General features: G+C 38.2%; 1 protein-coding gene across 1 annotated transcript in view; it reads right to left on the bottom strand.

Annotated features, from left to right (window-relative positions):
- Positions 1-14284, bottom strand: part of MALRD1 (MAM and LDL receptor class A domain containing 1) — a 143888-nt gene that overhangs the window by 20631 nt on the left and 108973 nt on the right. Inside the window, exons 28-29 of the mRNA XM_040968290.1 lie at positions 6567-6724; positions 788-989 (exon numbers count right to left, since the gene is read on the bottom strand). Coding sequence (XP_040824224.1) covers positions 788-989; positions 6567-6724 — 360 coding nt within the window. The remainder of the gene's footprint in view (positions 1-787; positions 990-6566; positions 6725-14284) is intronic.

Genomic DNA, 14284 nt, shown 5'->3' with positions numbered 1-14284 from the left:
GCTCAGGGTGTCAATGTAAGCCTCCAGTGTGAGTGCTGTTTCAAGCCTCAGCTGCTCCTTTTCCCACTGAGCTCCCTGCTCTTGTACCTTGAGAATGACAAAAGGTGGCCCGAAAGCCACCCAAGTGGGAGATCTGGATGGTAGTCCAGGCTCCTGAACTCAGCCTGGCCCAGCCCTGATCATTGTGGCCATTCAGTTAATCTGGTTACTCTCTGTGTCTATAATTCTGCCTTTCCAATAAATAAGTTAATCTTTCTAAAAATGAATACCTTGCAAGAGAACAAGCAGCCTCACTTATGTGGAAGGATTCTAAAGCTACAGAATTCAGTTATATGGAGATTTCTCAGTAAAGGAGTTTGTGACAGTTGTTTTTGTTTTTGTTTTTTCCACAAGCACTCTATTGTGCACAGTTATAATGTGTTAATGTGAATAGTGCAGGGAAGGGGAAAAGTTAACATGGGGAGAGAAGACAGTTCCAAAGATAGCAGTGGCCTGAGAGCTCTTAAGTTACTATGAATCTTTAGGTATAAAGAAAATAGACAAGGAGGCCACATTGTTGAGCTAAATTTCTTCAGAGTTTATTAACTATCTCAGTTCAGAGTTTTTCTGTTGTCTGGAGGACGTGAAAACGTCATGACAAAGTTCATGGGCAGAAAAACTATCTCTGACTATCCACCATATTCAATAGATGGATAGGACTGGAGACAAAAAGTAGCAATTCTTCAGAATTCTCAGTCTACATTTGTAGATACTCTACCTGTTCCAGTTTTATGGAATAACCACTTACCTCCAGAAGCACATTCTGGAGTGAAAGAGATGTCATCCAGGGCAATTAAGATGCCCTCACTCCCACCTGTATCAGCTTCAAATGTCACTTTAAATGGACTGTTACTGGAGAGAGATACATGTTCATACATCCATCCAGTTCTTTCATTTCCAATCATTGACCATACTAGGATACTTAGTCCTGACTCCTCGATTGTATATACCTGAAAAAGCAGCAATCAGAAAATAGTTACCAATGACTCATGAATGAAAGAGTGAACTCTGTGGGGCTGCTTAACTCAGTGTCAATTATATTTTTAATCTGTAAAAACTGTGTTATAAAATAAACTTACACATGGTATTTTTTATTTAATAAGACTCTGCTTGATTTTATCTTACCAATTGCAGCATTCCTGCATAACCATCTAGAAAAACTGGAAGAGACACAAAGCTAGTCTTTACATTGTTTACATTATATCAAGGTTTTATTAAAAGATCATGCAAGTTGCTTTAGAAATTAAAAGAATGTACAGAAAACATTTAGCATTCTATCAGGAAATGCTCAGAATTAATATGGAAAAAAATAGAGTTTCGAGGCAAATAGATGGTCAGTGGAACCTTCATGTCATGAAATGACTATGAGTTTTTGGAGATTAGCCATGTCAAGGAAACAAAATCCTGTGTGATGGAATGTCAACAGTCAGCAACATTCCAAGCAAAAGGACTAGCAGATGCAACCAACCAGAAGTAAGATGGGAATGGAGATGTCTTTAAAATCCACAAAAATGCCCAGTTCTAATTTTTTAATAATAAAAATTAGGAGAAAAAGAATGTCATTTCCTAGAACTGTTCAAAAAGAATCTGTATTTAAGCAAGAAAAAATACTGAATTTTTCTGTATTCTCTTAAACTTCATAACCAAAAATAAATGTGTTTGAGAAGCAGAGAGATAGGCAGATAGAGGAACAGCTCCCATCCATTGGTTCACTCCCCAAATGCCTATGATAGAAGGATTGGGCTGAAAGCCAAAGCTGGGACCTTGGAGTTCACTTTGACACATGGGAGGTGGGAGGCCAACTACCTGAGCCAGCATGTGGCTTCCCGAAGTCTGTGATAGCAGGAAGCCAGAGTCAGGGGACAGTGCTGGGTCTCAAACTCAGGCTCTTGGATGTGGGACACAGACATCACAACTACTAAGACATATGCCTGTTTCCAATATGTGTATATATTGTGTGTGTGTGTGTGTGTATATATATATATACTTATATATAATGCACATATTGTGTATATATAGCTTATAAAATATATATAATATGCAATATATACACAATATACAATATATATTTATATTGAAAATATAGCTTGTAAAATGCCTCAGCGATTACTTATAAAGTACTAGAATTTACCCAGGAAAAATAAGACTCAAAGCAAAGAACATATAAATAATTTTACTCTATTACAATGGTATTTATTCCAATCAAGTTCCCTCCTACTTTCTCAGTTTGTTCTCAGTACTAAGAAATGTATTTAAAATTATACAATTCAGGGGTTGCTGCTGTGGCCCAGCAGACTAATCCTCTCCCTTGCAGTGTCTGTATTCCATTTGGGCACCAGTTCATGTCCCTGCTGTTCCACTTCTTTTCCAGCTCCCTATTTATGGCCTGGGAAGCCAAGGGATGACAGCCCAAGTCCTAAGAACCCCACACCCATGTGAAGACCCACAAGTGGCTCCTGGCTCCTGATTTCAGATCGGCTAAGTTCTGGTCATTGTTGACATTTGGGAAGTGAACCACAGATCATTCCCTCTTGTCTCTCACTCTCTCTGTAAAAAAACTACTTTTCCAATTAAAAAAAAAAAAACTTTGATAAATAAATAGAAAAAGTTTTACATGTATTTCATTTTTCATTTATAAAAATTACATATTGACTATTTTTATTTAAAAGTCAGATTTAAGAAAAGGAGAGAAAGAGAGAGGGGTTTTCCATCCACTGATCATTGCCTAAATGGCTGTAACGAAGCTAATTTGAAGCCAGCAGGCAGGAACCTCTTCTGGGTCTTTCACGTAGGTGCAGAGGCACAAAGACTTGAGCCCTCCAAATCCATAAGCAGGGAGCTGGACCAGAAATGGATCATCTAGGATGAAAATATTAGCTTACTTCATTTAGTTGAATAACCAATACCCAAATAGGATACAGACACTGCAAGGCAGAGCTTAGTCTGTTGACCCACCATACCAGTACCTCATTTACTAATGTAAATTGTTTTCATAATTCACTTTTTGTCTCTACATTGTCCATTAATTTCAGTGATTCCAGCATGCTCGTGGCAAGCTTATTTTCTAACTCTCTTCTCCTAAAATTTATTTTTCATTATATTTAAAAGGCAGAAAGACAAGCAGAGGTCTAAATCACTGTAGAAATGCCTATAATATCCAAGCTAAATCCAGAAGCCCAGAACTCAGTCTGGACATCCCCCAGGGTTGTGAAGGATCTATGTAATCGAGCCATCACACTCTGCTTTGCACAGCACGCATTAGCAGAAAGCAGGAACAGAGTCAGAACTCGAACTCAAGCACTGCCATAGGAGAGGAAGATGTCCCGAATTTAACCACTGCACCAAATGAATGTCCCTTTTTGCATTTTTTTCTTGTTCTGAGTCTTAAAACTCTATGCTTCTCCCTTCTGTACTACAAGCATTAGATTCTCCAATATATATCAACATACCTGATCTATTATTTGGCCCTACCACCAGCCCAAACTAATTCAGATCAACTTCACTAAAATTAGACAAGCTTATATAACATTTATATAAATTTGTATAAGTTTATACCTTTTTAAATATAGTATTTCATATCATCAATATGTAGAGTAGAAAAATTATATACTATGCCCCGTAGTTCTATTGCTATAGTACCAAAACTAGCAGAGTTATTTAAGAGTTCCATATAATAGTTTCATAGTATGACCACAGGAAACTCACTGAAGTATAAAGTTACTATACATATATATGTGTGCGTATACAGAAATAAGCATATTTCTTTTGATGAAATAATATTCATTTATCCTAATAGGTTCCTTTAATAATAACACACAGAAAAGACTTGTTAATAACATCTAAATATCCATTACTTTCAAGAACCATAATAGCTAATATCTTTAGGAAGTAAACTATTTAATATAATTTTTCTCTAATTTTATATTAAGCAAATTATATAGCAATAATAACTCAATGTTTGAAACACAGTTCCTTTTTTCAAAAGATTTATTTTATTTTTATTACAAAGTCAGATATACAGAGAGAAAGAGAGACAGAGAGACAGAGAGGATGACCGTTGTCTAATAACTCACTCCCCAAGTGACCACAATGGCCGGTGCTGTGCTGATCTGAATCCAGGAGCCAGGAACTTTCCTCCAGGTCTCCCTCGTGGGCGCAGGGTCCCAAGGCTTTGGGCCATCCTCGACTGCCTTCCCAGGCTACAAGCAGGAAACTAGACGGGAAGTGGAGCTGCCTAGATTAGAACCGGCACTCATATGCAATCCCGGCACATTCAAGGTGAGAACCTGAGCTACTAGACCACCACACCAGGCCCTGCTTGAAACACTTTTCTAAAAGTCAACTGTTGCAATAATATAGGGGGTAACAGAAGGTGAGAGAAGAAGGGAAATCCTGGAATCTATATAACTGTATCATGAAAAAATAAAAATGTTTAAAAATCAACTGTTAGGCTAACTTAGTGATATCTATTTTGGTTCTAAAAGTTGCCTGAACACATACCTAGTAACATAATAATGATCAACATATTTTATAAATAATTTTTAATTATCATAAAACAATGTAAACTTTGAATGCAGCAAAAACTTCATTATGATTTAATACCTTTGTATATTCTTTCAATCCATAGTTTTATGATGGGAAAGCAAATTAAAACCAAATAAGTGTTAATATAGAAAAGTGAAAATGTGATAAAAATTTCAATTGTAGGAGCAAAGCATGATAGCTGATGGCTGTGGTCCTCGCCTTGCATGCATTGGGATCTCATATGGGAGCTGGTTCGTGTCCCAGCTGCTCCACTTCCCTTCCAGCTCCCTGCTTGTTGTCTGGGAAAGCAGTCAAGGATGGCCCAAAGCCTTGGGGCCCTGCAATTGCATGGGAGACCCAGAAGAAGCTCCTGGCTCCTTGGCTGCTGGCTCCAGATTGTCTCAGTTCCAGCCATTATGGCCACTTGGGGAGTGAACCAGCAGACAGAAATCTGACTTTCAAATGAAAATAAATACATTTTTTAAAAAAACATCCAACTGAGGCCCTGCGCAGTAACCTAGTGGCTAAAGTCCTCGCCTTGCACACACCGGGATCCCATATAGGCACTGGTGGCCCAGTTTCTCACATAGCTCCCTGCTTATGCACTGGGAAAGCAGTTGAGAATGAGCCAAAGCTTTGGGACCCTGCACCTGTGTGGGAGACCTGGAAGAACTGTTGCTCCTGACTCCTGGCTCCTGGTTTCACATCTGCTCAGTTCTGGCCGCTGAGGTCACTTGGAGAGTGAATCAGAGGATGGAGGATCTTCCTCTCTGTCTCTCCTCCTCTCTGTATCTCTGACTTTCCAATAAAAGTAAAATCTTTTAAAAATTCAAACTTTTAAAAGACACTACAAATGTGGATAAGTGAATTAAGAGATGAATTTATTGTAGAGCCAATCTTAAATCTATGTATAGTTTTTCAAAATATTCGTCTTAAACAAACTTTGGAAAGTGCCTATTTTCATGGACTTTAAATTATTTTTATTGCCAAAATGAACTTATTTTTCCACACATCTGAATTATTTCCTAAGTTATACCAAAATAAGGAATCAAATAATTAATAGGCACTAATTCAAGATGTTTTCTGTAATATAATGCAATCTTTTAATTAAAACTCAACCTCAAAATTTGTTCATAATGAATGAAAAATTCGTTGAAATTTTTCATACAAAATTATAAACTCAGCAACCTATTTAAGACATTAGAGCTGCTTATGGGTGCTGCACTTTATTTTTGTTTGGTTTTTGATGGGAGCGGAAAAAAAAGTACTGAAACGTTTTGTAACTTTTTTTAACGTGCTGCTAGGTTTTTTGTTTTTTGTTTTTGTTTTTTGTTTTTGTTTTTTGTTTTGTCATACACCACATCAACAAAATGAAAAATAAAAAACATAATCATCTCAATAGATGTAGAGAATACATTTGATAAAAATCCAACACCACTTCATGCTAAAATTCCTAACCAAAACAGGCATATAAAGCACATTCTACAACACAATCGAAGCAATTTACCAAAAACATCCATACCAAATCATGCTAAACATAGAAAAACTGGAAACTTTCCCACAAGGAAGTCCACTTCAATCACTGCTATTCAACATAGAATTGGAAGTCCTTGCTAGAGCTATCAGACAGGGAAAAGAAATTCAAAATGGAAATGAAGAATTAAAATTATCCCTGTTTGCAGACAATATAATCATCATGCCTCATATTTCTTCATCATTATTAGAATATATGTGTAGAATCTGCCCCCAAATCTTTAATTATCTAATAATTTTTTAAACAGCAAGCACTTAACTGAGTTCAGATGGTAGTCATGAACGAGATTAAATACTGAGATGAAAATGAACAACAGTACCATGTGCTCAAGTTTCATTGCCCAGAAAGAAATTAATGAAATCAGTATTGATAGTTTAATTACAATACAAAGAAAATGTAAAATGTGGCTCAACATATGTCATAAACTACATCAGTACAATACAGAAGACAAACCTGTCTCTCTTTGTACCTTTAATACTCCCATACTCCCAGGATCGATCGTGTAGAACCAGAAGCGAACTGTACACATTCCATGACTTGCTGGGAAGAATCTGGAGGTAGTGATTCTTGCAGTAGATCCTTCCTTGGGGCTAGAAGAGTTGACATACAGGAAGTACTGACCACTACCTTGAAATAGATTTAGATAATTTTTTTAGTGCAATGATACATTTTATAGCATGGGATAGAAAGCATTTAAATTATGTACAGATATCATTTATTTTTAAACACACAAACAGAATTCATTTTCTTTTTGCAAGTTAGACCATAATATTTAATTCTTTAAAGCTGAAAAAAAAATTGTGACTATGACTACAAACATATGGTTCACAAAATTCACTTGGATTTATCATGCATGAAGTGACCAAATACTTATACTATGAGGCTGTCTTCTTTTTATCCTTATTTACCCAGATTTGGGTGTTTCAGGAAAAGATTTCTTATTTAGTCACAGAACAGATACAGAATGTATGCTGGGGACTGAATGATACTGAATCTTAGTGTCAGTCAGCTATGATTGGAAATTGAATGTGATTCAAGAGTCTTTATATTATTTAAGCCATTCCAAACCATTCCTTTATTCTTGCGGCATTTTAATGTGTAAGAATCAGTAACAGTGACCCCTTTTCTTTTGGCTATTAGTAATTTCTATAATCTTTGTCTTGCTTCACTTAACAAAGAGAAAGATTTTGCTTTTTTTCAAAACACTATTTTGGTTCCATTGATTTTCCTCTACAGATTTCATGCTTAATATCTGCTCTACTTGTTATTACAGCTCTCATTCTGCTTGCTTCGTATTTAAGTTGCTCTTCATTTACAGGTTCCTAAACCGGTAGTTTTAGTATGGATTTTAGGGTTTTTTCTATTTGGCATGCATATCTATTGCTATAATCCTTCTGTAAGCATCATCTTAGAGGAAACTAATTTTGATATTACATGTTCTTTTTAACTTGTTGAAAACATGCTAAATTTTTCTAGAGAGTACTTTGGCTTGCATCTCATATTGAAGTTCGTTTTTCCATCTGTTTTTGGTATTTCACAACTGCCCTTTGGTGGCTGGTTTCTAATCTTAATTCCACTGTTGGCTGAGTACATAATTTCTATGATCCTACATTTTTTAAAGTTTTTCTTTTATTCTATATTTTTAAACTTTGCTAGTGTGCATCTCATGTTCTATAACAAAGCTTACCTTGGTAACTCTGATGTGCGTTTATAAATGCTGGCATTCAATTGTTGGGTGAAGTGAACTGTGGATGACCGCTAGATCTGGTTGACTCATGTCAACTCATCAACTGATGTCAAGGCCTTCCTGATTTCTTGTTACTTGTTGACAGAGTGAGTGTCCCCACCAACCATTCTCCTGGATTCATCCATGAAGCCTTGAGGTACTTTCATTTCTCGCTGCATGTGTTTTGCTGTTCTGGTGTTAGGCACTTATATATTAAAGACTTTCATTTTCTTGGGGTGTCTATTTATACTTGATTGGTGAAGAAGTATTAGGAGCAAGGAAGACAATCTGCCATGTTCTTTTGATTAATGCTTTCTCCACCACTTTCATTCACTCTTGATCTCTTTTATTAAATGCATGCTTCTTATCAAAATATACAGTTGAGTCTTTCTGTTCCATTGCAATATTGCACTAATTGAAGAATTTGGACTAGTGCTTAAGATAATCAGTAATCTGGTTGAATTACTATCTAGCATTTTAGTTACTATTTTCAACTTGTTACACTTATGTTTTCTGTCTTCTGAATCTTTGAACATTTCATATGACTCTATTTTTATGCCTTCATATGACTCTATTTTTATGCAAGTTACATATGTAACTTGCCCAGTTACATATGTTGCTTATACTTTTTTGCAGTGGTTTACCCTGAACTTGAAATACATTAAAATTAAATAATATCATTCTTCTAATATTATATTGGTTCGTAGGTAGCATGGAAAGTGTATGACACAGTACTTTCAATGAATCCTAACCCTGTCTGCTAACATTGCTGGGTGTTTCTCTTCCCTAGGTAAGTTAAGTTCTGACAAAATATTTTTTATTCATAAAAATAAAACAAAGGATATTTCACAACAGTTGCCTAAAGCAGAATTTTTTTTCTATTGTTTGCTATGAAAACTTGAAGGTAAAAACTCATAAAAAGTACAACTTCCTGCAATTTTAATCTCAAACCTTCCTACGTTGCACCTACAGCCATCTGTCCACCAGTGGAGCATTTCTGCCCTGGTGTTGGTTCCTTTAGGTGTTTCTGTAGATGAGCTTCTGCTCCAGCCAGTTGAACTCCGCTAGATCTGCCTGCTTCTCCTGTTTCGCCCTATGAACTCAAGTCTCTAAGAGACCCGAGGAGAGTTGATTTTGTTTACTCACTTTTTTCTTATTACAATGCCTTCCAAGTTCCTGATATATTATATGGGAAACTGAAAATGACTTCCGTCTACCAAACATTCCTTGCAGAAAATACCTCACTTCACCTAAAAACCCTTATGAAGGTTGGAAAAGCAAAAACAACAAAAAAAACTTCTATCAAGGAAAAAATAATGCAGCAACATGACCTAAGAACTAGAAGAGTAGGAATAGAAGCAACTTGAAAACATTAGTAAACAGTCTTCTACGCTTATTTTTTTAAATATATGTGTCACTCAATACTGGAGTTAGGGACATTGAACACAGTTTCAACTAAAACACGGGAGAGATTTTTCTGTTTTACATTTTGTTTTGCAAGGATGGCATCTGTTTTATGATTTACAAAATAAGGACATCAGGCACACATAGCCAGATATATCCAGATCCCATCATTCAATTGTAGCAAAAACTATAGTTTATTCATGAAAAAACAAACTTTTGCTAAACCTAACTTCATTTTAAGCAGAAGTATCTAGGTTTTGTACTATCCTGCTGCCTTTTACAACTTGGGCATTTCCAATGTATTCAAACTGTACTTCATCATGACACTTTAAAACATTATCCTAGAGCCCAACGTGGTAGCCTAGCAGTTAAAGTCCTCACCTTGCACGTGCCAGGATCCTATATAGGCACTGGTTCTAATCCCAGGGTCCCCGCTTCTCATCCAGTTCCCTGCTTGTGCACTGGGAAAGCAGTTGAGGATGGCCCAAGGCCTTGGGACACTGCACCTGCGTGGGAGACCCAAAGAGGCTCCTGGCTCCTGACTTCAGATTGGTTCAGTTCTGGTCATTACGACCACTTGGGGAGTGAATTAATGGAAGCAAGATCTTCCTCTCTGTATATCTGACTTTCCAATATAATAAAATTATCCTAAGTAAGAAAACCTTATCAGGCCAGCACTGTGGTACAGTGGCACAGTACATTAAGTCAGAGTCTATGATCCCAGCATCCTATGTAACTGTCAGTTTGTATCCTGGCTACTCTACTTTCAATCCAGTTCCCTAATATTGATCTGGAAAAAGCAATACAATATAGCCCGAACGCTTGCTTGCATCCCTGCAACATACATGGCTGACCCAGCCGAAGCTTCTGCTTTGGCCAGGCTCAGTCCTGAGTAGCACAACCACCTGGGGAGTCAGTGGATGGAAGGCTCTCTAACTCTTTGAAATAAATAAACCTTAAAATAAAGCAGAACTATGGTATAATCCAATAAGGTATAATAACTACTTTTCTTGTATATTTAAGGCTTAATTGAAAGTATGAAACACTCACCCTATGTAGAATGCAAGAGGGGGTATCTTTAGTCTCAGCTATTACGCTTGTATAAGATTGTATTTTACAGCTCATTCTTAAACAATGTGACAGACAGGATGAGAACTAATCTGCTTCCCTCTCAAAAGCAGATTGTGTATATATCAGATTTGAAACAGCCTTCCCCGGTTTTAGCTCCACCTGAGCTCAAATGTAAAAAAGTTAGAGCAGACGGAAAAAGTGAATGTGCACTGACACAAACCTAATCACTTTTGTAGTTACCGAAAGAATTTTAATTTAAAACCTTGCATTTCAGAATAATTCCTCTGATCACATGGTGTTAGAATGTAAATAATCCAGATGATTTCTTCTTGTTTTAATGTATGTTGTCTATAAGACACGTTCTTTATTTATGTGTTTACTTATTGGATTCCCTCCTCCCTTTTTTTAATTTGTCATGATACAGTTCCATGGAATTATGGATTTCCCCTCCCATCCTCCCCATGCCAACCCCCTCTTTGATTTCCCTTATATTATAACATTCAACCACAATCACAGGTTCATTATTCTGCTATTTAAGTATATCATCACATGGCAGGTTGAATGATAAAAGTCCAGAAACTATTGTCAAGATATATTTAACAGTTTCATTGGAATTTCATCTTTTATTCAAGAGTAGAGATGTGTTGCATATTGCAATATATCTTTACTTCCCAGTATGTTAGCCTCCATTATACACTTCTTCTAGATGAATACCTGTACACACATTATATAGATAGATAGATCTTGTCATTTGAATGAAGGTTGCCTTACATAAAATGCCTTAATTCAGCGGTTTCCTTTAAATAATTTCAATTCTGTTTTCAAAAGGCCAGTTTGAAGTGTGTGCAGCAATCCGAATCAAGTGTAATCACATGTTCTCTCATTTACAATTTACAAGCTTCTTAATTAAGGGATAATAAACATAGCAGCTAAGACACTTCTTGAGATTCTGCAACCCATATCCTTGTCTGATTTGAAATCCTAGCTCTGCTTCTGATTTCAATTTCCTGCTAATGAAATTCCTGCCACTTGGGAGGCAGGAAGCAACAGTTCAAGTATTTGGCTTCCTGCTATCTACGTAGGAAACCCTGAGTTCTTCTCCCTGGCCCAGCCCCAACAACTTAAACATTTGGGGAATCACCTAGCAAATGGAATGAATGAATGAATCAATCAATCAATCAATCTCTCCCTCCCTCCAACCTCTCTCATTATGCCTTCTTTCAAATAATTAAAAATAATATATAACTCATTATAATACAATTTTATTGTTTCATCCCTAAAATCCATTTCTATATATATGTGTGTCTGTATACATATATACATATATATTAAATTCTCAAATTTTGAAAAAAGATTCAATATTACCACCACCTTTCCTTATTACACATTTTCCTTACTATCTAATTTCATTTAGTGATGATTAAATGGTCCCTCTCTCTCTATGTCTCATCCTTTCTAACTGTGACTCTCAAATAAATAAATGAATGTTTAAAGAAAAAGACAGAGAAAGCACCTGCATGGAGACACAGTGCCCAACACCTTCTGTTCTTTGCATCACTCTTTTTTTTTTCATTAAAATGAATAAAACCAACATTCACTGGGCCTAACTACACACTATTGTACTGAAGGACAATGTCACATAAGGGTCAACATGAAAGTTTTCAATTCCAATAATTATTGGGCGCTGGGCCTAGTTTTACATTCTACCTAGTCTCCTCTAATTTGCATGTTTTGGTTCTTCACAATCCTGCTGTCCAGAACTAAATCACAAAATCACATCTTGGCTGAGTTACTAACGCATGTCAGTGTGAAGTTTTATCCGTTTCAATTTCAGGAAGACAAAAGTTTGCCTGAATATTTAGAATCCACTGTTGCAAATTTGTCTTTAATTTGTAATGTTAACACAGATAAATTTAAGTATTTAAAAGGAGTAAACTTCTTTTTCAGCCACATTTTCAGCCTCTTGAAATTACAACAAAAGAAATTGTAACAAAAATGTATAAATTATCCAGGGACTATTTACTGTGTCCCTAAATTATGGCATCTTACAATGAATTATACTTTAACAACAGTCATTCTTTATCTAGCAAGGCTGCAATAGAACCACTCTCAAACACTTATAAATCTTCACTTGATTCTTTGAAAACTACGTATTTATATCACTATACTCTGATATACAAATTCAGAATTATTAAGACAGATAATAAAGCACATAAGTCTCAACTCTCAGACTGTATTTAATAATTAGTGGTAAATCAATAAACTAGTCCGTTATATTTATAAGTGATTCTGTAGAATGAGAAAAAACATTTATAGGATAGATCTTTACAGAAGCACACTATTTGTTTTATTTAATTATGATCTACTTTTGACTTTTATTCCAATTTTAAAAAGTTACTTAATGGGACTAGCTCCTGGGCAGTAGGGGCTTGGGTCTGGAGGCTCGGGGCCATCAGAAAGCCATGTGCTCAGAGCTAGGTGGGTCAGTTCGTCCCAGAGGCTAGGCTCAGGTCTGAAGGCTTGGGCCCATCAGCCTACCTGGTGCTCAGAGCTGGAGGGGCCAGCCTGTCCTAGGGGCTGGCTCCCAGGCAGTGGGGCTCAGGTCTGAAGGGCCTAGCCCATCAGCTGACCATGTGCTCTGGCCCATTAGTTGGCCAAGTGCTCAAAGCCAGGAGGGTCAGTTCATCCCAGGGACTAGGCTCAGGTCTGAATGTTTGGACCCATTGGCCTGCCAGCTGTTCAGAGAAGGGGTTGGCTCCCAGGAGGTAGGGTTCAGGTCTGGTGGGGCTCGGAGCTGGAGGTTCTAGCCCATCATGTGGCCACGTGCTCAAAGCCAGGTAAGTCGGTTTGCCCCAGAGGCTAGACTCAGGTATGAAGGCTTGAGCCCATTGGTTGCCAGGTGATCAGAAATGGAGAGGTCAGGTAATTCCAGGGGCGGGGTCCCAAGCAGCAGAGCTTGGGTCAGGTAGCCCAGATACAAGTGGCGCCAGCTGAAGCCCCCAGGCCATCTGGCCATGAAATTTTGAGGGGGAAATGTGATCTTAGAACCAGGATGGGGTGCAGGACAAGCTGGGTTTGGCCACAGCACCAACTAGTTCACATTAGGGCAAGCAGCTGGAACAGAGAAAGAAGGGGCAGACCAGGATGGGTCAGGATACAGTACCCACTGGCATGTGCCCAAGGTGAGATGGACCATGCCAGACTGGACCATAGCATTCACCAGCACACCCAAGAAAGGTGGAGGTATGCAAGCCTAGTAGGAAAGTAGTGGGGACTCCATCGCTGGACCACTGCTCCTGCTGGTGAGTGTGAGAGCTGGGACTAGGGGCAGACCAGGCTGGACAGGGCTACAATACCTGTTGGCCTACATGTGAACTGGGTTACAGGGAGAGCCAAGCTGGGATTACTGTATCCACTGGTACAAGCATAAGGGAAGGTGTGTTGGGCTTTGCCACAGCATTAGCTAGCAAGTGCTGGGACTGGGGGAGAAGTTTGGTCAAGCTAGAATGCAGATCCACCTAGAAAGTGCAAAATCCAAGGCTGGGAGTGGGTACAGTGGGGAAGCTGTGGGCACCTTTCTGATGGGTTGCAACTCCCTGATGGGTTGCGACTCCCACTGGTGACCATGAGAATCAGGACTCTGGGTGGGCTGGGCTGGACAGGCAGTGGTACGTTATAGCATGAGTGTGAACTAGAGGGTAGAGTTGTTTGAGTTAGGCTTCAACACCAATGATGTACAAGAGAGCTGAATGGGATGTAGGACAGACCAGAGCAGTTCACTGCTCATGCTGGCAGGCACAGGAACCAGAGTTGGGGGGGGGGCTGGTTAAGTGGGGGCTGTTGGGGTTCACACTGACTGGACTTCAACTCCCCCTGGTGAACATGTGGGCCAAGCATGTGGTTGGCATGGTTGGGCTGAGCTGCAAGCACCCATTGGCTTGCAGAGGAAGGAGGGCAGAACAAATCAATAAACTACTGCAGTGAAA

This window comes from Ochotona curzoniae, unplaced genomic scaffold (genome assembly GCF_017591425.1).
Source record: "Ochotona curzoniae isolate NIBS_2020 unplaced genomic scaffold, NIBS_Ocur_1.0 scaffold_4683, whole genome shotgun sequence".
In the NCBI taxonomy this organism is placed as follows: domain Eukaryota; kingdom Metazoa; phylum Chordata; class Mammalia; order Lagomorpha; family Ochotonidae; genus Ochotona; species Ochotona curzoniae.
The sequence above is the reverse complement of the archived record's forward strand: the minus strand, read 5'-3'. Positions and strand labels throughout refer to the sequence as shown.